A 24861-nucleotide genomic window follows, 5' to 3' on the forward strand; every position below is an offset into this window, starting at 1 on the left:
TTAGTTTTTCTTCCAGTTTTATTGAGATATAATTGACATGCAGCACTGTATAAGTTTAAGGTGTACTGCATGATGATTTGACTTACATCATGACATCAGTACTGCAAGTTTAGTGAAATCCATCATCTCATATAGATACAAAATTAAAGAAATAGAAAAAAATATTTTTTCCTTGTGATGAGAACTCTTAGGATTTTCTCTCTTAACAACTTTCATATGTAACCTACAGCAGTGTTCTTTTTGGCTGTTCTCCAAGGCCCTCCAGCTCAGTGTCATAGTCTGGCCACTTCTCTCACCCTTGGGAATGGAGTCAAATTTATGGGAATTTCTCCCCGTGTAGAAATTTTAAACTGAAAAAGAAAGTTCTTGCATGTCAAAGTCAAACTTCTGTGGATCTTCGAGTGCCTGGCCTTCTGGATCATCAGAAAATACCAAGTTGATGGTCACCAAAAGAGCCTGTGGGGAAATGTTTAGTTTACCAGTTGTCCGGATTTGAGTGATTCGATTTTGGTGCAGATTTACCAGCACAAGTTTTTCTTTTGTATTTGTAACAATTTAGCCTTTCTGAGCCTTGGTTTCTGCATCTGTACGATGGAGATAATAATAGTCTCCACCTCATGGGTTTATTGTGAGGACTAAGTGAGCTCATACATGTAAGACACTGAGAACAGAACCTGGCACACACTGAGTGCTATGTAGGTGTTAGCATTTGTTGTTATTGTTGCAGTTTTTATTACTACCAGCCCTACACCATGGGTACCCAATGGAGGTGAACAGAAATACAACTCATGTCCTGTGCTGCAATAGAAAGAACCTCAGATCTGAAGTTAGGAGTTCTGGGTGAATGTTCTAATCTGATTACTTGCTGACTGTGTGACCTTGGACAAATCGTGTCACCTCTCTGAGCCTCAGTGTTCTCATCTGTAAATCGGGGATAACATATTTCCCTGGGTGGCTAGGAGGAGCATATGAAATGCTGGAACTGAAAAACTCTTCATAAAATGACCAGGACTAGAGAATTGTGGGATAATTTAAAATCCCATAATAAGAACAATAATAATAGTTTATGAAGCACTGACCGTGTGTCTGGCAGTGTTCTAAGCACTTTGACTTTTCCCAACTACCAGATAAGGTTGATACTTTTGTTAAGGGTGGAACTGAGACTTGAACTTAGTTCTGCTACTGTCAAAGCAAGCATACACAAGTACTTTCTTGGCAAAGAGAACTTTCTAGTTGAATTAGCAGGCAGCAGTGACCCAAGTTTAAAGTTGGGATGGCAACTGAGGGGACCTGCAGTCAGTACCCCCTTCTTGGGGCTTATGCCCTCTGGTCTCTGGGGAAGTGACCATCCTCAGGCTGTGACTGGTGGATGAGAAGCAGAACTCCCCTCTCCTGAGCCCTCTTGTCATCTTCTCTCTTTGATGAAAACAAAGAGTCTTGTGGCTGAGAAGTTGCTCTTGCCTTTAATCAAAAGGTTGTCTCTGAGTCCTCTTCAAAAGAGGATTCCGTTTCTTCTAGGTGTTCAAAAGACCCAGAGGAGCACCAAGCAGGGAACAGATCAACTACTTTCAAAGGCAGGGAAGGGGTCGCAGCCGTCTTGAGCATTTTCCCAGCTGAGGCCAGTCCTCCAACGCAGTTATTTGCACAGCCCGTTGGGATTTGAGGGACATATCAAGGATTCTCAGCGGACTTGTTTGGAAGCATTTGTAGACCATTGAGAACTGTCAGAGAGCATCTCGGTCACTGGAATCTGATCTCTCTCTGAGCAACAAGAGCTGCCTGTGACAGTTTCTCAAAATTGGAGATGCCGCACTGCAGCCCAGTGGATTATTATTCTGTCTTGTTAATAAACCACTGTTTCTCTGGCTCAGCTGGCCTTGCGGCCCTTCCTTCTGCAGGACCTCTGGCCCCTCTGGCCTCCCTGCTCTCCTTCTTCCTCTCCTGCTTTCAGCCTTGTTGCTGGCGCACCCCTGGGGCTGATCTTACCACCCAGATATGGAGTATAGAGATGAAAAACTGGGACTGTTTACACAGCATCCAGAGCAATGGGCCTCCCGTCAGGTGCCGAATGTGACAAGGGAAGAGCTCAGAAGGAGGAAGGAGCCAAGAATTCTAGAAGTCCTTCTGCTGTCACCTTAGACGGGCCTTTACCCTTTCAGTTTCCTTAACCTTTCAGTTTCCTTGTTGGTGAAATGATTATAACATTACCTATTTCATCCTCAGTTGGGTCATTTGCATCCTTGTCTGGACCTGGTTGGCCTAAGCTGAACCCTTAGAAGTGAATGACTCTGATCTGTATATCCATCTTCTCATCAATTTATCCATTCACCTTATGCCCTCTCCTCCTTCATAGACCTATCCACCCACCCTTCCACCCATCCCACATCTACCCACCTGCCTTTCCCACACATTCATCAGAAGGTAGTGCCTTCTGAATTACCCATCCATCCATCCATCCATCCTCCCACCTATCCATTCAGGCACTCAGCTACCTACTCTTCTAACGATCTAGCCATCAAGCCATTCAGCAAATAGTTGTGGAGAGCTGTTCTCTTAGGCACTGCCATTTACTGGGAATGAGTAAATTCGTCAGGGATGTGACGGAGTCAGTGTGTCGTAATTAAAGCCAATCCTCGAAGCAGCTCAAGATGGCAGGCTTGAGCAGGGAGGCTGTGGTCAACATCATTCTGGTGTCACCGGGCTGGAGCCAACAACAAATGAGTCTACGGAAGCATCCACGGATGGGAATTTCAGTAGACTGCACATCTGTGGAAAGGAACTGTAGGCCATATTCCCAGATAGGAAAAGAGAACAGACCACCCAAATGAAAAAACAGGCAGCAAGGCTAAAAGACTGAGAATCACCTTTGCCTCCATGTTTCCTTCCCTTCGGTTCAGATTTTTGTGGAACTCTGTGCTGAGAAGCGTGGAAGCTGAGACCCTGGTGATAAATGGAGGAGGAGCGGGTGGTCAGAGGGTGATCTTGGGTGGTGGGAGAGGGGGAGGAAGGTGCCCATTTAGGAGGCTCTGAGGTAGCTTAGCACGTTTTCCGAAGGTTGGTGGTAGGGAGGGGCCTGCAGGGCTGATTGCTGCCTGTGTTACAGCCCATTACCTGCCAACTCATGATAATTTATCAGTGGCAGGCTGGAGTTTACTTATTCATTATTTATTGAGAAAGTGTTTGCTAAGCAAATCAGCAGTTCGGACAAGATCACAGGGAGGTAGGTTTAACCCACTCAAGAAATCCAACCAGAGCACATTCATTGTCTGAAGGCAGATGGAGCTGCTGGTGACAGATGGACACCCACTGGCCCTCATGGTTCCTGCCTCGCAACCTCAGAAATCTTCACTTGCTCTCAAAGTGGTCTCTCTCTAAGGCACACATCTCACCCCCTCTCCTGCCCCATCCAGTCCAAATTTGACAGTCAGCTCTATGTTGCCATTTCAGTATCACAGTAAAACCCTTTCGGTCAACCCTAGTAAGAATACCTTTGGAGTCAAGTGTCCAAACCCCTTACCTTTTGTGAGATGAATGGCCTTGGCTTTCTTTAGATGTCTTGAAGATCGTGTCCTTTTGTTTGATGAGGCGTGTCCCTGGAACCTTTTAGGTTTTGTTAAAGCAAAAAGAGGATCCTCACACCTTTTCTTCTCCAGAGAATCTAGACCTGCATTCCAGTCCGGGCTCCCTCACTTAGAGACCCGGCAAGATCAGGAAGTCACTTCCCCTCCCTGAGCCTCGGTTTCCTCCGCTGTAAAATGGGGGTGATGAGAGTACCAAGCTCACAGGGTTATGTGGAGGCTTGAAGGTGGTGAAGCCTGTTGCAGGCTTAGAACAGTGCCCATGAGGACTGCTGGGGAACGATGGTGATTATTTCAGCACGCACCGTGAGCCAGGCACGGCAGTAAGCCCTTTAGAAGTATTATCGAAATGAATTTTCAGAAAGGGGTTGTAGGCTCATTAAGTCCAGCTTACAGATGAAAAAACTGAGGCTCAGAAAGATAAAGCAACGAGCAGTGGTGGAGCCAGGATTCACACCAGAGCATTTCCTTGACTCTCTGGAGGACGGTTTTATCACCCTTATCTTGCAGGTAAGGAAACTGAGGCCCAGGAAGGTTAAATGATATGTCTGGGTTACTCAAGTAGGAAGCACCTGAGACTGTGTGTTACTCTGAAGCCCATGAGCTCTCTCTTGGGTCTCTGTCAGCCTCCACCCTCAGAGTAGAAGATCCAGGGTCTGCTTATCTCCTGGAAAAGCCCCCAGACTGGACTCCCTCCTCCCATCTCCTGTGTGTGGTTTTTGAAGCTGCACTAGGAAGCGACGATCAGGCTTGTGGGCAACACAGGGCTGTTCTGACACCAAGAGGATGGTATTTCTGCATCTCTGAAGTGAACAGACCCTCATGTGCACACAGCAAAAAGAATAAAATCACAAACTGAAATTGACAACTCATGAGAAAAAGTATATCAATGTTTGCTAAGTGGAAAAAGAGGCAATATTGGCTAGGGAGAGAAATGTCATTTTCAAGCTGCCAAAAAGAGTGTTAACATATAACATGGAAAGCCAGTAAAATCTATGGTCTAGTTCTTCTGAGCCACCTGGTTGAAATAATTTGTGAAATTTCATCTGAGAGCCTTGCACGTAGCTCCTAATCTTGATAGAGATGACATTCTGTTGGCCCAATGTGGTGGCCTGTGTTGTCAACGCTGAAGGCTCCTTCCCAGTTGTAGATGCTCAAAACCTGTGTTCCCAATCAAAATGTTCAAAAATGGCTTTAATAATTCATGTATCCGTTCACCCACTCGTCCATCCATTCATCCAGCCATCCAACACATGAGAAACTCAGCGATTGTTATACCAGGTAGGAAGGGTTGAAACATGTGCAAGGGGTGTGATGAGAACTCAAGGAGAGGGGAGGTGAGGTGCTTCCTGAAGAATAAGACATTTGGAAGAAATAGAGGAAGGGTGTTCTCGACGGAGGGAACAGCATAGGCAAAGGCAAGAAGGTAGGAGAAGCAAGATGCCACATTTGGAAAAGCACCAATAGTTCAGTTGGGTTGGTACTGGGGGGTGTACAGTGGGCACCAAAGTGTGACATCTCTTGACCCCCCAAGGACGAGTAATCATAATAATGGGAGTGGATAGGGATTGAGTGCCAGGCACTGTGTCAAGTGTGTTACTTCATCATTGACTGCTCAGGCCACCCTGAGAAGTGAATGATTATTCATCTCCATTTTACAGATTAAGCTCTGTCTTGGTCTGTTCAGGCTGCTATAGCAAAATACCACAGACTAGGTGACTTATAAACATCAGACATTAACTTCTCACAGTTCTGAAGGCTGAAAAGTCCAAGACCAAGGCTCTGGCAGATTCAGTGTCTGATGAGTGCCCACTTCTGGGTTCATAGATGGCTATCTTATCACTGTAACCTCACATGATGGAGGGGGTGAGGGAGTTGTGGTTCTCTTTTTATTAAGGGCACTGATCCTTTTCATGAGGGCTCCACCCTCATGACCTAGTCACTTTCCAAAGGCCCCACCTCCAAATACTATCACATTGGGGGTTAGGTTTCAACATATGAAACCTAACACATTGGGGAGGGGGGGACACAAACTTTGTCCATTGTTCTGTCCAAGAAGTTTTGTTACTTGTCCAGGGTTCCCTGGGTGTAAACCACAGAAGCACACCTCAGTGTGAGCAGGAGGCTGGGGTGATCGGATGGGAAAAGACAAAGACATGAAAACAATGGTCTGGGTTCTGGTCTTGGGTGGAGGGAGTAGCATCCCCACGTGCTGGCTCCAGGGTTTGGGTTACACCCTGAACCTCCGTTTCCTCGGTATAAAATGGGGCCAACTATACCCATTCAGGCAGTGTGCATGAAATGACATAGCACAGAGGACAGTATGGGGACTGACATGGAGTCAAGATTCTGGTCCTAAGCTAGGTAGAGTGAATGGTCTGGCTGGTCCTACCTTCTCTTATATACATCCTGGCCTCAGGCCTGGGCACCCCCTCCCATGAACCTCCCCAGGGCAAACCAAAGCACATGAACCTTGGAGTTTGAAGTGGCTGGGCCTTCACTTGTCAAGATCCCTGCATCTTTGCCCTCAAAGCTTTGTAGATAGATAGAAACTAGAGCACCTCTGGGATTTAAGGAGGCCTTGGAGGGCAAGATTACCTGGGTGAACATTGGGAAAGATTCTCTTGGTGCCCTGGGGTTAAGAGCTTAAGGGGGAAAAAGAACCCCAGATGAACTTGAGTGATGATTCTCGCCCATCTCCAAGAAATTGGCACATACTTACATTTTGTTCCTGCACCTTCTAAATTGGTTTGGGGGAATGACAGGACTTTCAATTGAAACAGATTACCAGGGTAAGTCTTGGTGACTAATGGAAATATTCGTAATAGGATTACATGGCGTTTTCATCTTTCCCATGAAGATGTGACAATGTCACGTGACAACCTTTTGGGGCATTTTCTGCTTTTAAATGAGTGAGAGGTTAGGTCACATCCCTTGGCTGACTTGCTTTCTGTCTGTGGGAAGCAGGAGAAAGGCATTAACAGAAACGTGAAATTGAATCTCACTGAGCTTAAGTTCCCATTTGCCTTTGCTTCTTTTTTTTTTTCTTAACATCTTTATTGGAGTATAATTGCTTTACCATGGCGTGTTAGTTTCTGCTTTATAACAAAGTGAATCAGCTATACATATACATATATCCCCATATCCCTCCCTCTTGCATCTCCCTCCCACCCTCCCTATCCCACCCCTCTAGGTGGTCACAAAGCATTGAGCTGATCTCCCTGTGCTATGCGGCTGCTTCCCACTAGCTATCTATTTTACATTTGGTAGTGTATATATGTCCATGCCACTCTCTAATTTCGTCCCAGTTTACCCTTCCCCCCTCCCCATGTCCTCAAGTCCATTCTCTACGTCTGCATCTTTATTCCTGTCCTGCCCCTAGGTTCTTCATGACCTTTTTTTTTTTTTTTAGATTCCATATATGTGTGTTAGCATACGGTATTTGTTTTTCTCTTTCTGATTTACTTCACTCTGTATGACACTCTTAGGTCCATCCACCTCACTACAAATAACTCAATTCCGTTTCTTTTTATGGCTGAGTAATATTCCATTGTGTATATATGTGCCACATCTTCTTTATCCATTCATCTGTTGATGGACACTTAGGTTGCTTCCATGTCCTGGTTATTGTAAATACAGCTGCAATGAACATTGTGGTACATGACTCTTTTTTTTTTTTTTTTTTTTTTTTTTTTCTTTTTGCGGTATGCGGGCCTCTCACTGTTGTGGCCTCTCCCGTTGCGGAGCACAGGCTCCGGATGCGCAGGCCCAGCGGCCATGGCTCACGGGCCCAGCCGCTCCGCGGCATATGGGATCCTCCCAGACCGGGGCACGAACCCGTATCCCCTGCATCGGCAGGCGGACTCTCAACCACTGCGCCACCAGGGAGGCCCACATGACTCTTTTTGAATTATGGTTTTCTCAGGGTATATGCCCAGTAGTGGGATTTCTGGGTCGTATGGTAGTTCTATTTGTAGTTTTTTAAGGAACCTCCATACTGTTCTTCCTAGTGGCTGTATCAATTTACATTCCCACCAACAGTGCAAGAGGGTTCCCTTTTCTCCACACCCTCTCCAGCATTTATTGTTTGTAGATTTTTTGATGATGGCCATTCTGACTGGTGTGAGGTGATACCTCATTGTAGTTTGGATTTGCATTTCTCTAATGATTAGTGATGTTGAGCATTCTTTCATGTGTTTGTTGGCAATCTGTATATCTTCTTTGGAGAAATGTCTGTTTAGGTCTTCTGCCCATTTTTGGATTGGGTTGTGTGTTTTTTTGATATTGAGCTGCATGAGCTGCTTGTAAATTTTGGAGATGAATCCTTTGTCAGTTGCTTCATTTGCAAATATTTTCTCCCATTCTGAGGGTTGTGTTTTCATCTTGTTTATTGCTTCTTTAAAACCACCGTGCTGCCCAGTTACATACAAATGGAGGTGTCTGTGGGCCATTTGGAAAAGAACCACAATTCTTCAGCACAGAGGAAAATGCACTCCCATTGCGGAGACTGGTTTCCCTGGTGATGGTTGCTGTAGAAGCGTGGCCCCAGCCAGAGTATCTTATTTTTATTTTACTAGTTTGTCTATTTCCATTTTCTTAGGCCCTCACTCACTTCATCACTATGTGATTCAATGCTGTTTGGGGCTGGTGGTACCCGTCCTACCTGCTGGGACACCCCCACACCTGCAGACCCTTCCCTTCTGCCAATTACCTATTAACCAGGTACTATAGTCAGGATAGGATAGGCTTGTGCTGCAGTGACAAACAACCCTGAGATCTCTTTGGCTTGCTCAAGGTTTCTCGCTCATTGAGTTTGCAATAGTTTGGGCACAGTGCTCCAGGCGAGCTGTCTTCCATGAAGTTACTCAGGGATCCAGGAAACTCCAGTCTTGTGGCTGTACCCTATCATTATAGGGCCTCCACAGTCACCGTGGCACAAGGCTGCAGATTCGGCAATGGGCTTCTCACTACCCCAACCAGGAAGTGCTAGGGGTCGCTTTCCATTGGCCAGAACCAGTCCCGTGATACTGCATAACCACAGAGAGACTGGGAAGTGTGGTCTCCAGGGGAGAATCTGGGAGGGAGCAATAGGAAACAGAATTTGGTGAACACAGGACATTGTCTCTTCCATGCAAGAGTTTTCTAATTTAATCCCCCCAGACCTGGAAGGTAGATTTTGCCTTGTCCACCGGCATTTATCTTCAGCAGCTTGCCCAGAGGCTCACAATGGAAGAGTTCCAGGCCCGGATCTGGAGCCCAGTTCTGCCTAACTCCAAATTCTCAGCTCCTAACTGCTGGGCCCTACTACCTGCCCGATGAGTTCTCTCCTTTCCACTCTCTGTATCTGTTTCTACTTCTAAAAGGAATGATTCCTCCCAGCACACTCCCCTGTCTCTGGATTCTTCTCTGTTCCTCTTGGGGTAATGAAATGGTAGTTCAAGTTCATTTCCCTCCCAGTGTTCATCCCAGGAATCCTGCCCATCCAGCCTGCCTTAACCCCCCTGGTGTTCTAGATTTATCTGTTGATACAAAGCTTCAAGTGCAAAGGACACAGTGTTCCTTGCTGTCAGCCTGGCAGAGGCATGGGTTCTATAAAGTTGGAGAAATTCCTTCCCTGGTGAAATTTCTTCCCAGGCTGAGAAATCAGATTTTTTTCCCGTTTGCCAGACCAAGTTTCCTCTATAAATGCAGTGGGATAAAGTGAGTGGGAATTTTTTGTGAACTTCCAGCTTTTTGTTTTTTAAACAACTTTATATATAAATCACAGAATTCACTCATCCACACAGTTCGATGGTTTTTAGTATATTTACAAAATTGTGCAACTATCAGCAGATCTAAGTTTTTATTGAAGTATAGTTGATTTACAGTATTTTATTAGTTTCAGGTGTACAACATAGTGATTCGATATTTTATAGATTATATTCCATTCAAAGTTATTATATGATTTGAGAACACCTTATCACCTCAGAAAGAAACCCTGTACCCACTAACAGTCACTGCCTACTCCCAGCCCCATCTACCCCCAGCCCCTGGCAAGCTGAGCCTCCATTTTTCAGACAAACAATGTTTTCACTGGGGCATTTCGGAGACTGGGAGAAATGCAAACACAGAGTGCTTTTTAAGGGGTGAGGGAGGCTGTGGCCAGTTCTGGAGTTCGCATGACACTACCTGCATTACTTTCCAACTGCAGCCACAGAAAACATACCCATAGGTAGACACAGGTGTACCTATAAATGCAAAGACAGCCACACGCGCACACACACACGGATGCACATACATAAATATACGCACATACTACTACATTCTTGCACACATACCCACATGAATTCACTCACGTGTGTACACCCGTGTTCATGTGCACATAAACATGCGTACCGGCAGAGGTCCTCGCCGTAGAAACAATGCACACACACATATCAGTATGCACAGGTGTGTCCTTTGCTACACTGATCCTTTGGTAGCAGCGGATCGGGTAACCTCCGCCTCGTGGCCCCGTCCAAGCCAGTGGTCTGCAAGGAAGGCATTCTAAAGCAATTTGGGATTTACCTCACTCGGGTGAGCACTCGTTCAGCTAATTTCATGCCCAGGGGCTGCCTGGGAAGGCTCTGGTAGGGTGCGGTGTGGGGATTCAGGCAGGGAATGGCAGAGAGGAAGAGGCAGGAGACTTAGAAACGTGTAAATTGTATGACATGAACTTGGCATGTGCTTCCGGGTTGGGGTGACGGCGTGTTGGGCTTGGGGCGGTCCTTGATGGAGCCTTCTTCCAGTCGGGGGTGGCGGCTGGCGGTGCATCCTGTCTCCACTGTTGCGGAACTCAGGCTTGCAGAGAAGCTCCTGGCCTGCGTTTGTACTGGGCCCACATCTCTGGCCTTCTCCCGCATCACCCCAACCGAATCCGCAGCAGAGGGCTGTGCCCCTGCATCTGTGGCACTGCGTCACCCACCAGGCTCCGCGTCCCCATGCCTGGCCGGGAGTGTTGGCTCCATGCCCGTATGGATGGATGAATGGTTGAATGAATGAGTGAAAGAATAAGGGAGTGAATGAATGGAAAACCCACTTGACCTTGACCACACCCAGTTCTCAGTGCAGAGGAGAATGGCTCAAATTTGTCAAACTCCTAGTTCTAGGAGCCCAGTTTGTGTTGAGCCACCCCAGTTTCTTAGAACAAAGGCCAACAAACATTTTCCATAGTGGGCCAGACAGGAAATATTTTCAGCCATGTTCTTTGGTCTCTGTCACGACTACTCAGCTCTTGCATTGTGGCACGAAAGCGTCCACAGACAGTATGGAAACAGGGTGTGGCAGTGTGCCTATGAAACATTAGTTCACAGAAATGTGAATTTCTTATAATTGTCCCAAGGTCACAAAGTATCATTCCTCTTTTGAACTTTTTAAACTTTTATTTAAAGGTGTTTCAAACTGGCTGTGGGTTTGTCATATATGGCCTTTATTATGTTGAGGTAGGTTCCCTCTATGCCCACATTCTGAAGAGTTTTTATCATAAATGGATGCTGAATTTTATCAAAAGCTTTTATTGAGATGATCATATCGTTTTTATTCTTCAGTTCGTTAATGTGGTGTATCACACTGATTGATTCGTGGATATCGAAAAATTTTGCATCCCTCGGGATAAACCCCACTTGATCATGGTGTGTGATCCTTTTAATGTATTGTTGCATTTGGTTTGCTAGTATTTTGTTGAGGATTTTTGCATCTGTGTTCATTGGTGATATTGGCCTGTAATTTTCTTTTTTTGTGGTATCTTTATCTGGTTTTGGTATCCGGGTGTCGGTGACCTCATATATTGAGTTTGAAAGCGTTCCTTTCTCTGCAGTTTTTTGGAATAGTTTCAGAAGGATAGGTGTTAACTCTTTAAATGTTTGGTAAAGTTCACCTGTGAAACCATCTGGTCCTGGGCTTTTGTTTGTTGGGAGTTCTTAAATCAGAGATTCAATTTCAGTACTTGTAATTGGTCTATTCGTATTTTCTATTTCTTCCTGGTTCAGTCTTGAGAGACTGTACCTTTCTAAGAACTTGTCCGTTTCTTCTAGGTTGTCCATGTTATTGGCATATAGTTGCTTGTAGTAGTCTCTTACGATCCTTTGTATTTCTGTGCTGTCCATTGGAACTTCTTTTTCATGTCTAATTTTATGGATTTGGGCCCTCTCCCTTTCTTTTCTTGATGAGTCTGACTAAAGGTTTATCAATTTTGTTTATCTTTTCAAAGAACCAGCTTTTAGTTTCATTGATCTTTTCTATTGCTTTCTTCGTCTCTGAGTTTTCTGCTCTGATCTTTGATTTCTTCTAACTATTTTAGCTCATGGGCTATACAGAAATAGGCAATGGCCTGGATTTGGCCCTCGGGCCGTAGTTTGCAGCCCCTGTCTTAGGAGCTTGGCTCTAGTAGGCCTGCATGTCTACACTCTGTGAAATTCCCTGCAACCCTGACCTACAGCAGTGTGGACAGTGGGCTAGTTGGGTGTGTCCTGAGGTGGCCCAGCGCCAGAGGCCTTCTCAAAGAAGGGAGAGGCAGTGGAAAGGCCAGGAGCTTTGGGCAAACGGGACCCAGATTCTGCCTCCACGTTCTGGCCAGAAGGACCCTGGGCCAGGCATTCATTCCCTTGGGCTTCTGCTTCCTCTTTGGAAAAATGGTAAGATGAAAAGCCACCCCCAGCCCCTGGGGCTCTTGTGAGGATGAGATGAACTGCAGGCCTGTCTCAGGAGCTTCAAAACACTGGTTTCCTCGTCCTTCAGCCTCTGTTCTTTCTATTTCCCAAAGGGGCCAAGTCGCTCAGGGGTTGAGAACAAGATGCAGGTGTCAAATAGACTGAGGGTACAATGCCAGTTCTGCTTCATGGATCTGAGCTGCATGAGCTTAGCAAACGACCTCACCTGCCCGAGCCTCAGTTTTCCCATCTGCGAAATAGGACCAGTACCTCCCGAAAAAGGTTGAGGTCAAGAGTACGACTAAATAAGATCATTCGTGTAAAACCTTTAGCAGAATGCTCATGGGAAGGTTCAATGAATGGTATTTCGTATTCTTAGGAGGCAGTGTGGCTCTCTGGCTGCGAACCCATGGTTTAGTCTCAGACAGGTCTGGGTTCGAGCCAGGCTGTGCCCGTTGAAGCATGACCTTGGGAAATTCCATCCCCCTTTGTGCGTTTTGGTTTCCCTATCTCTTCCATGAAGGACGTGGACCCAATGATTTCTAACACTGGTCCACAACTTGAATTCTAGAAATGTCTGTACATGTTTTCTTACACCATGGCCGGGTAGGTTCCAGACTCAGGTACATTCCCAGTATCCCCTAGGAAGGTACACTTCTCCCCTCCCTCTCCCCCCTTCCTCCTCCTCCCCCTCTTCCTCCTCCTCCCCTCTTCCCCTCCCCCTTCTCTCATGGGTGGAAAGGGCACAGCTGCTTTGTGGGGTTACACCCACCATTCTACTGTCTGCCCTTTCTCCTTTGCCAGCCCCACAGTCATTTAAAAATATCAAATAGTCAAATCCATCTTCTTCGTTCAGGATTGAATTTTTTCAAGGTGAGAGAGTCCCATTGGGACTTTAAGGTAAGGGCCAGTCCCTGGCTTTGTGCCCTGACCAGGCTATAAACCCTGTGCAGAAGACAGAGGAGGAAAAAACTGCTTCCTTCACTGAGAGTGACAGCCAGAGAGTCTTCCAAGCGAGACGGGGCTACTGGGAGGAGGAATTCGGTTCCGACTCTGCTTTCTCATTTTAGTTTGTCACCCTTTCAATATTTTCCAAACTGTCTATAGAGTAAACATGTGTCTGGTTTCATTTCCGTCTGACTCAAAGGTGCTTTTTTCCTTTTTTCTCATTTTACAAAAGTAATACGTGTTTGTTGGAGAAAAATTAGGAAAGAGAGATAAGCAGTGAGAAAAAGGTTTTTTGCAAAGCTTCTAATCCCGTGACCCGGGACTGGCCCTGCTAACACCCTGGAGTCTATCCTCTCTGTGGATTTTAATGCATATAAATTAGGTGGTGTATGTATATGTTTCAAAAACAGTAATTCAGTTGACTGTTTAGCTTAAAAAAAAATGTGTTTCTGGTCAGGGGGCAACAAGAACTGATGTGTTTTGATATCCAGTCCCAGAGGGAAGGACCCGGGTCGGTCTGGTCTTTTTGTGCCACAGGGAACCTTGTACAGGGAACCTTGTGCAGGGAAAGGCTGGAAGCATCATTGCTAACTGGATCTGGTTTGGCTTATGGTCTGTTTCGTGTGCTGAGCCAGTAGGGAAAGACCTGCCTCTGCACTGAGCGCAGCCCTTCCAGCTCCCGCGGACGATGGGAAGAAGGAAGGTGGTCGCAGTCGCTCATTCCTTTGTTCATCCATTCACCCGTTCTAGAAGCATTCCCTGAGCACCTCCCCTGGGCCTGGCCCATGTGTACTGCCCGCTGGGCTTGCACAGGTGCATCCAGGAGTTCTCCAGACCCCCTCCGATGGTCTAGCCCTCTGCAGCCTGCCTTGCCTGTCTGTGGGTAGCAGCTGGGAGTTCCCAAACAGAAGCAGCAAAGGGGCAATGAGGCCAAACGAGGGCTGGCCCTGAATTGAAAGGGTGAATACACTGCCGGGCGTGGGGTGGATGGATGGTGGGGGGTGACCGCGTGGCGCAGGGGGGATCGGCTCGGTGCTTTGTGGCCGCCTGGAGGGGTGGGATGGGGAGGGTGGGAGGGAGGGAGACGCAGGAGGGAGGGGATGTGGGAACAGATGTATATGTATGACTGATTCACTTTGTTGTAAAGCAGGGACTAATAAAAAAAAAAAAGAAAGGGTGGAAGGAGAGGCCTAGAGTTGGGAAGGGAGGGAGGCGGGTGAGCTCAGTGGATAAACAAGGGTTTCCAAGGTCAGGCCCTCTGAACTGGGCCTGGCCAGTTCCTGCTTTGCTAAACCATCCTCTCCCAAGGGATCTTATGAAATCCTGGAAAGGTGATTCGAGACCTGGACTCAAGTCCTGACCCTGTCACCTACTGGCTGTGGGGACCTGGGTAGGTTACTTAACCTTCCTGCATGTGCATTTTTTCGCTTGTCTCATAGAGCCTCCCCTCCTGGGGAGGCTGGTGTGAAAAGGTCTCAGTTCAGTACCTTGTGGAGAGAGCGCCATCAGCTCCAGGCAGCGCTAAGCAGCAGGTATGAAACCTGCACCTAGAGATCACACACATACTCACACGTATAAACAACCCCTTTGCCCGAATCACCCCACCTCACAGTTCACAAAGCACTCTGAGTTCCAAAGATTTCAGGTAACTTGCCCAAGACCACGCAGCCAGGAAGGGACAGCATTTTAGCTCCGCTGATTCTGATTCTGAAGTGTATGCTCCTGTCCAGGCTGACTCATTGCCTTGGTCTCCTCATCTGTACAATGGGAATAACCAGACCCACTTATTCAATGTGATGATGAGTTATTCAATGTGATGATGAGTTATTCAATGTGATGATGCCTGGGAACCTTTTGGCTCTGTCTTCATCCCCTGGGAGGCCTCTGGAAGATGGGCATCATCCTAAACAAGATGATGCCTGCCTTTCTTGGAGAGATTAGATAAGGGGCATTTGGTTAGATGTTGCCAGAAATCAGTTCAGAGTCTTTGCCCTGAAACAACAGGATGTGTTAGGAAGGGAGTCCCTGCTGTCCCCTCCTGAGATGCCAACCCTGGCTAGCTGTTTATGGAGGACCCACCTCCATCCTCTCATTGTGTGCCTGAGCCCATGTGCATTTCTCCACGGCCCTCCTTATAAACTGCAGTTATTCTGTTTGCTTATTGTCTGTCTCCCCCATGAGAATGTCAGCTCCATCGCCAAGGAAATGGTCCTTTTGTCTTGTCCCTGCACATATCTGGCCTATAGTCCCTGTTAATACATAATTGGCAGGAGGGGAGGGTTTGCAGGCCTGGAGATTAATGAGTCTGGATTTCCCAGAAGGTGGGACAGATACCACTGGCCCCAAATAACATTGAATCACATAGTGGGGCGCATGATTTTCCTCTTCAATTCTCTCTCCATCCTTCTGGTGAAATGAGAAACTCTTCATTCAGTGCTAGTATTTAACACCTTCCTAACCCTTACTTGCTAAACTTTTTTGTTTTTAAACAAAAAGAGGAGGCCTTAAGCTCTGACCATTTGTCAGACCATGATGCCAAGCAAGGCTTTAATATTGTTTTTTAGTGGGTTTGTTTTCGTTGTATGTATTTTTACATTTATATGGGGCTAGGAATTCTGGCTTTCCTTCTGGTAATGATAGAAGGTAACAATAAAAGTTTCTTTCTAAAATACACTTATTTTTCAGAGGCAGTGCATCTAAAGAAAACTATTAGCAAGTGGTAAATAATGAGTTGGCAGATCTGGCAAAACCCTTAAGGTAGTTTTGGAATGGTTGCAGCATGAGGGATTCTGAGTGAGACGCACAGTCTGACCCTTAGGAGACGCTGAGAAGAGATGCTATAGAGTTTGGGAAGAGCATGTCCTGGAATGCCTCTGGACAAGGTCAAGAAGAGCGGGTCTTGGATGGTGGCTGGACCACAGAGTGTGATGAGAGGCAGAGGAAGCAGCCAGGAGTTCTTGCAGTGAGCTGGAGGCCCACACCTCCCTGGCTGGCTGCCTGTGCCCTTGAAACACTCCTTCTCTTATAAAGCACAGACCAGGGAGGGCAGAATGTCCCAGTCAGGACCAGGGGTACCCCCTAAAATGGGCAGAACCCCCATCTCAGTCCTTGAAGGTCCCAGAGCATTCAACGCTTGGCCTCTCTGGATTTAGCAAAATCAGAGAGAAGAATCCAGTGAGATCGAGACTGTAAGCTTCCTTTTCCCTCCCGCTTCTCCAAGCTTTGCAGGGATGCATTTGGAAAAAACAAAAAGAACCGAAGCCCTTCTTTCAAGTGCTGCTATAGCTCCTGCTTTGCGTGTTCTGATGGCTGGAGGTTCATCTTCCTTGTCTGGCTGGGACACGCGCCTTCCCTGGCCAACGCCTTATTTAATGGAACTCTATAACTCTTCATTTCCTGGACGTACGGCAGGTTAAGCAGGTGGCAAACAGTTGGCATTTCTCACTTGCTTTCTGGCAGTTCCCATTTTTATAGGAAGCTAACCTGGCATTTTTTTTATTATAAAGCCCCAGAGTCCCAAGGTTTCATATCCTTGGTGTTAGATTCACAAAGGGCTTGGAAGTTAGAGATTGCCTGCATCTGGAATTGGATGGAGCAGCAACTTGTCGCTTGGCATGTGATTTATTTGCTCCAGGGAGGGGGAAAGAGTGGAGGACAATTAAGTGGATTTCGAGTTTTGTGGGGTTGGAGCTGCTGAGAAGTGAGTGAGGAGGAGAAGCCGCCAAGTGGTTGTAAATCCCTTCTGACAGAACCGAGTATTTTTAAAATAACAGCTGACTTTGAAACCAGCTGCCTTGGGACCTAAAATCAGGCAGAGCTGAGACTGTTTCCACCCACCTGTTTCTTTTATTCGGAGGATCAACACTTGGGGAGGGCAGCCACTGGGAGATGCTCTCTAGAGCCCAGCCATATGGCCTTGGCTGTGCAATCAAGCATGCTGCATTGGTTCTGCCCCAGGGCCTTTGCACTGGCTGGTCCCTTAGCCTGGAACGCTTTTCCCCCAGATTTTCACACAGCTGGCTTCCTTCTTCCTATTCTCGCAGCATGGCTACCTCTCTGGAGCAACTTCCCCCGAGCCTCCTAACTAAAGAGGCCCCCAGCCCCACCACACTTTGTCCGATAAATCTGTTTATTCTCTTCATAGCACTTGTGCCTCTCTGAACATCTCATCGATTTGCTTGCCTGCTTGTTTATCACCTGACTTCTCCTCTGGCCGATCAGCCCCAGGTGAAGATGGGCCTGTCTTGCATTCTGTATCTCCTACACCTAGAACACCACCAGGCCTGTGTGGCACTCACTAAAGGGACAATGATTGTGAACTTCATGATCTCTGGGTCTCAGTAAAATAAGATTGGCTTGAATGGCAGTTCTCCAAGTGGGGTCCCCAGACTACCCACATCTGCATCGCCTGGGAACTCATTAGAAAAGCACATTCTCAGGGCTGACCCCAGACTCCCAGAATCAGAATCTCTTGGGGTGGGAACAGCCATCTTTGTTTTAACAAGCCCTTCCAGAGGATTCTGATGCACACTCAAGTTTGTCAACCATTGCTCCAGTGCTTAAATACCTATGAGGTCCAGGCAGATGGTGTCAATGCAGGAAGTAGACCAGGTGTGGCAGAGGAGACCCTACATGCCCTGTCTAGGGACATTGAAATGTAAGACCAAGCCTGCCTGAAAGCCTAACACCCCATCCTTCTCAAATAGGCCAATTGTTACCCTTAGAACTCCCCAAAAAGCACACGAACAAATAAGCCAAGAATGGTGAAGACACAGGCCCCTGAGAAATTGTTTTTCTTTGGTTGGATGTGATACATGATGCTCTGATGGGACTGTCACTCCCTGGAATCCTGGAAGAGGAGGCCTGGCCGTGCGAAGCAGCTGTAGCGTTGCATCCATTCGTTCCTTCAGAAGCTTTTGTGTGTTGGGAGTACAGCAGCAACCAGATAGGTTAGGCCCTGCCTTCGTGGTATGTACCGTCTGGAGGGAGAGACAGCCTCTAATCAAAGACTCCAGCTGACACGTGTACAATGACAACCATGGCAAGGGCTGCAAGGATGGAGTGCACAGTGCCACGGGGCCTGACGGGAATAGGGACCTAGCTAGGGAGGCTTTTGAGGACAGATGGGGAGAGCGTTGCTGGCTGAGGAAACAACCCGAGCAAAGGCGCTGAGGTAGGCTGGTGTGGCTGGAGCTCTGTGAGTGAAGGGATGGAGCTGTCTGCAGGGGCCAGACTGCGCAGGGCCTTTGGGTGCTGGAGGAGTTGGGTCTCTATCCAGAGGGCACTGGGGAGTGACTTGGTCAGCTTTGCATTTTGAAGCCACCGCTCGGAGTGCTGGCTGGAGAATGGATTGGGGAAGCTGGAGCAGCCGTGAGGGGCAGTGTGGTCATCCAGGAAGGAGAACATTATTATTAGAAATAGTATTAGAATATTACTAGAAATAATAATATTAGAATATTATTAACCATGAGATGATCCATGTTCAAGGAGCACACGTTGTGGCCAGGCGCTGGGCCAAGCACTGTACTTCTGTGACCCCATTTCACCCTCATGCCCCCCTCTGCGACAGTACTTACTGCCCCACTGTGTTAGTTTCTGATTGCTGCAGTAACAGAGTACCACAAACTCAGTGGCTTGGAACAACAAAAATTTATCTTTCAGCTCTGGAGGTCCGAAGTCCAAAATGGGTCTCACAGGGTTAAAATCAAGGCCTCGAAGAGCTGCCTTCTATTCTTGGGGCTCTAGGGGAGAATCCGCCCCTTGCCTCTTCCAGCTTCTACAGGCTGCCTGCCTTCCTTGGCTCGCAGCTCCTTCCTCTGTCTGCACAGCCAGCAAAGACCGGTGGTTCTTTCTCACATAACATCCCTCAGCTGCCTCTTCTGTACTCAGATCTCCCTCTGCCTCTCTTTTGCCTCTCGATTCACTTGCCACCTTCCTGTGACTCTCGCCTCCCTTTTATAAGGCTCCTTGTGATGCCATGGTGGGCCCACCCTGGTCATCCAGGGTAATCTCCCCACCTCAAGAACCTTAATCACAGCTGCAGAGTCCCTTTTGCCATGTAAATGTTTACTGTTTCTGTGGATTGGGGTGTGGATATCTTTGGGGGACGGTTATGGAGTTGACCACACCCACAGTTACAGATATGGACACAGATGAGGCACAGTTAGTCCCCAAGGCCGTGTGGGCTCAGAGCGGGCAGAGCTGGGCTGAGAGCCGGTCTGTCGGTCTTCAGAGGAGGTGGCCCCCAGCTCCCATCCCCCACCATTCACGCTGGCCTGGGTCCCCGGCCTTGATGCTGAGGAATTTGCGGGAGAGAAAGGAAATGGCTGCCACGACATCCAGGTTTTTTCCCAGCCGCTGTTTTGGCAGAATGATCCAATTTGGACAGAGGCCCTTGGAGAGAAACCTCTAGGTGGTTTTATCTCATTGTTTCTGACAAGCCTCTTTTAGGCTGGTTTACATCAAACGTCTTTCATTTGCCTTGCCATCTGGGCCATAGGTTTACTGTGTCACCTGAGATATGGGGTCAAAAACAGCATTATTTGAGGTGCCTGGGGCCATGGTCGGAAGAGATGTTGACCTGCAGATAAGGTGGAAAATTCCCAGTTTTGCTCCTCTTCTTGGAAAAACATGATCTTTGTTGCAGAGGGAGATACTGTGTGTGCACTCGTGCTTGGGCCTACCGCCCCAGGAGCTAGAGAGGTACTAAATGTATCCTTTAACCACTGAAACACCTTCTCTTGACGTCCAGACTGACTCTGCTGCTGAGGCCTGCGGACCTCATTAATCTTCCTTGCCATAGGTGATGTTAGTAGTGATGTAGCTACCATTCACTGAGGGCCTGTGATGTGCTGGAGTCTGAGAACATTGTTAAGAAACAAAAGATGCGGGTTAAGAGCGTAAACTCTGGAGCCAGCCTGCCTGGGTTCAAATCAGCTCTACTTAACCTCTCTGAGCCTCAGTTCCCTCATCTGTAAGAATGGGGCTGATCCCAAACTTGATTAAATCAAAGATGCCGTCCATTAGAATATGCGCTGTTTCTTTTATGTACTGCGAAGAGAGAAGGACAGTGCCTGTGAAAGCAAAACACATTCTGATTTCAGAGATGTTAGTTACAGTGTGAGGAAATGCACATTGGAATCTATGAAATACCTCGAGAGTACCCACCTCCTGGGGCTCTTGCGCTTAGGCTGGTGTCAGGCACATAGAAAGGGCTCAGTCCACGTTAGCTGGTATTGTCCCCATTTTACAGATGAGGAAGCTGAGGTTGAAGTCACTTCCCGCGGTCACCTGACAAGCAGTAAATGGTAGAGTTGGGATTTGGGTTCCCTCGGCTGTGTGTCTCTTTCATGGCCCCAGAATCATGTCCAATAACAGGGTACCCACACCATGGATGAGATGAGAGATCAGGAACAGGCTGGCACCGTGGCCATGTGTCCGTGAGCAGGTCCTCCACCCCTCTGGGTCTCCACATCCTCACCTGTAACAGGTGGGTGATAACGTGGACCCTGCAGGGATGCTGGGAAGGATGCCTGGATGTGAGAAAGGTCCCACAGGTGCTCAGTAAACCTTCATCCTCTCCTCGCTTCCCTTCCCCACCCCCCAAGCACAAGCAGCTTTTAGGGCACTGGCGTTAGCCACAGAAATCCCAAGCTCGGAGCAGTTGCCGTGGAGAGTTGGACTGACTTTCCTGGACAAGTGGAGCCTTGGGTACCCTGGACACCTGCCTAATGCCTGCTCCTGCTTAGAGCTCAGCCCTCACCTTCAACTCAGCCTCGGATAAACACCTGAGCAGGCACCGCCAGGCCTGGAGCCCCTCATTCCCCTGTAGATGCTGCCCCTTGGGGCTGTGTGAAGCGTTTAGAAATAGTTACCTGGGGTGTCAATATTGGCTTAGATTTTAAAGCTTAACACTGTTGTATTAATTGTTCATCCTTTCCTCGCTGATTTTTTTTTTTAAGTAAATTGTTCTTGGAAGGATAACGTACCTGCCAAAGTGTTCAGATCCTAAGAGCGCAGCCCGATTACTTTCCACTAAGTGCATATCCATATAACCAACACCCAAATCAAAATGCAGAGCATCACCTGCCCCCAGCTCCCCCACCCCCTCACCATCCTCCCCACCCACCAAGGGTCACTGCTGTGCTGACTTCTAACACATGGACCAGTTTTGTCTGCTTTTGCACTTTATATAAATGGAGTCATTGAGTGTGTGTGTGGCTTCTTTTGCTCAACATTAGGTTTAGAACTTCATGTCTTTTGCGGTTAGCAGTAGTTTGCTTATTAACAGTCCAGTATGAATATATTTTGTTATACGGATATATCATAATTTATCCATTTTTCTGTCCGTGAATATTTGGGTAGGTTCCAGTTTGGGGCTATTATGAATGGGTTACTATTAACATTCTAGAATATGCTAGTACATTCTGGTACATGTCTATAGGTGAACATGAGTGTGCATGCCTTCTGGATACATACTTAGGAGACGAATTGCTGGTTATGGCTTACTTATTTATTTCACTTAAGTAAAAGTGCCAAGCTGTGGTCGTACCAGTTGATATCTTACCAGCCAGTGTGTGTCTGTCTGTCTGTGTCTGTGTCTGTGTCTGTGTCTGTCTGTCTGTCTGTCTGTCCAGGGGCTCCAGATGCCATAAGGTAGTGAGAGAAGCAAAGACTCTAGCAGCTGCAGCTGGAAAGGTGGATGTGAGCAGGGGAAAGGAGACAGGGATGGACATTTGGAGGCTGCAACTTCTATGCAGTTACACTGAGAGTCTGGGAGACTTGGAGCCTGTTGCGATTGTTTGCTTGGCCGTCTGCAGTGGGGACGTATTTCTTCTGGGCTCTGGCCTGTAATGAGTGTAGGTGGCTGTTCAAGAACAGAGTCTCCAGGGGAATGAAACCACCCATGGTCTCCGCCATCCCTAATACTTAAATGTCACTGTGGTCTAATTGGCTGTGCAGCCCACGGCCCCCCTCCACCTCACCTCCAGCAGTAGCAAACCCAATGCCTGAGACAACAAGGCGGGGACAGCCCTGAGTCACCATGGCTGCCCCTCGCCGACTTACTGGGCAACCCCGGACAGGCGGGCGAATCAGACTCCCTGTGAGTCAGCTACCCTGGGAATCTCACCTCAAGCAGGTGAAGAAACGAATCTCAGTTGAAGATCATGGATGATTATAGGTAGCATGGTGGGTAAGTGGATACGTGGATAGGTCATAGATGGACAGAAGGATGTGATGTGTGTATAAGTACGTAATTGATATATAATTTGCACAAGTATGTGTATGTTCAACATTGTATTGATCATTTACCACCTCTCAGAATAGCCAGAGTTTCATGAATACTTACTGTGTTGGGCATGGAGAGTTGCCTGCACCTTGACACGCCTGATTTCATGTGATTCTCGTAAGAAACCTTGTAAAGCAAAAACTGTCGGCCTCGTTTTACAGATAATGAAACTGAGGCTCAGAGAGGTTAGCTCTCCTGCCCAGGGTCACACAGCCACTGACTGACAAACCACGGTTCTAAGACAGTCTGACTCTGGGCCCCTGTTCTAACCATTGTGCTCCACTCCACACCTGCTCCTTCTCTCATTCAGTCCTCATACTAACTCTGTGGGTGGGTATCATTAGCTCCCTTTGATAGATGAGGAATCTGAGGCCCAGAGAGGTTAACCCATCCAAAGACACAACGACACAACGACACATGACAAGTAAAGAGCAGAGCTGGGATTCAAACAGATCCCTCTGATACCTGAGTTCTGGCTATAACCACACAATCTCAGTTAATCCAAGCCCACAGCAGGGCTCAGTAACTACTAAAGGAATGAATACAAACCCAAGAATATTTTAGCAATCAAGTCACAGGTTAAAAGAAAAAGTCATGCCATCATTTAGACGTAGATGGAAAATGAACTTTCCTAATGTCATTCCTTCTTCTTTCATCCAATACTGGATGTGATGAACCAGATGTGATGCTAGGGGTTGGGGGATGCTCTGGTGAATCTAGAACTCATTCATTCACTCATTGATTCATTCACTCATTCATTTGTGGACTGTTTATTGAGTTCCTGGTCTGTGTGCGCCAGGATTCAGGCTCATTGCAGAGGAAAAGGGTGGGTAAACACGCTGGCAATTAAATGAGGTGTTACTGTCACTGTATAGTGTCCTTTTTCATCTTGTCATTCATCTTGAACCACTGGTCCTCGAAATGAGCTCAGTGAGGCTGAAAATAGTTTGAAAACCCTCTATCCAGACAGACATCTGCTTTGGGGGAGTGTTACTGGTGTTTACACACCCCTGTCTATAGGCTTGAACACATTATTCACTGATGGTACTTAGTACACATCAGCGACTGCTTTGCTGGTCTTTCATCACTTTCCCCACACACCAGTGGATCCTGGCAAGTGAGAGCAGCTGGGCCGAGGGGCCGGCAGAGTGCCGTCTGAATGCTGTCTCAGGACCCCAGAAGTTATCAGTTTACAAGCAAATTTTTACCTGTGCGAGCCTGTGTTAGACGGTACATGGCAAAACCTGCTTCTGGGCTAGGCTAGACTCTGCAGGTGTCCTTGGATGCTGGGGGTAGCTGATAAAAATCCTGAAGAACCCCAAAGGAATTGCTCCCAGACCCGAATCCCAGAACCAGAACTGAGGTCCAGTGCAAGGCTGTGGTGGCTTAGTATCTCACAGGCATAATAGTGACATGTCCACACACACCCACTCTCTGTGTGTCACTTTTGTGTGTGTGTGTGCCACGTGGCTTGCGGGATCTTTTTTCCCCAACCAGGGATCGAACGCGGGTCCTGGCAGTGAAAGCACCGAGTCCTAACCACTGGACCGCTAGGGAATTCCCTCTATGTGTCACTTTTAATAACTGTTGTGTGTGGCCCTTCTCGTAACAACTGCCAACCATTAATTGTGTCCTTCTGCTTTCCAGCCTCTGTAAGGGCCGGACACTCTACTCTGTGGTCAGGGATGCCAAGATCGTCTTGGATGTCAACAAAACGAGGCAGATTGCCCAGGAAATTGTGAAGGTACCGTAGGGTCTGCGGTCTCCCCCTGAACCTCAGAAAGACCCCTCCTGAGACTCATGGTCTGGCTTCAGATCAACAGTCTGGGCTTAAAAGAAATGAAACTTGACCTGAACAATACCAGGCCACATACAACCATGAGGGATGGTCTACTAATGTTTGGTTTCCATCTGGTGCCCCAGCATCATGATAATTGGGTGTGTGCAGAGACGGGGCGGGGAGGGACTCTTCTCATTGATAGACTCCCTTTCCCCTTGAAGCCTTGAATTCCCATGAATGTAAGCCATCTCTCTCCACAGCTGCTGGGGAAGCATCAAATTGTTTGGTGTTGTTTGGGATTAAAACAGACAGGAACATCCTGTGTTTTCTGGTGGGTGCCTCGTTAGTCCATCGTCTTCAGGTTTTTAGTTCCCATTGGAAGTGTCAGGACTGAGCTGCAAAAAGAAATAAAAACATGACTGCTCATTAAGGCAAAAAGAGAAATGTAGACATTTCACCCTTAAGCTTGGCCTCCCATAGACCCTTCTCCATGTTCTGGATGATCGCCTCATGATATGTCTCTTGAGGCACACAGTGAAATTCTGCAGTTGTGGGGGTTAAGTAGATCTAAGGCACAAGTCTCCTGCAGAGGAGTTATTT

At 47.4% G+C, this 24861-nt stretch overlaps 1 protein-coding gene across 1 annotated transcript in view; it reads left to right on the forward strand.

Moving 5' to 3' along the window:
• The window catches only part of KSR2 (kinase suppressor of ras 2), a gene marked incomplete at both ends in the record, with an annotated part of 400411 nt that overhangs the window by 361024 nt on the left and 14526 nt on the right, over window positions 1-24861 (forward strand). The window contains one exon of the mRNA XM_081251970.1: window positions 24129-24225. Within this exon, the coding sequence (XP_081108096.1) occupies window positions 24129-24225 (97 nt within the window). The remainder of the gene's footprint in view (window positions 1-24128; window positions 24226-24861) is intronic.

This window comes from Mesoplodon bidens, assembly GCF_964165515.1.
Source record: "Mesoplodon bidens genome assembly, chromosome: 13".
Taxonomy (NCBI): domain Eukaryota; kingdom Metazoa; phylum Chordata; class Mammalia; order Artiodactyla; family Ziphiidae; genus Mesoplodon; species Mesoplodon bidens.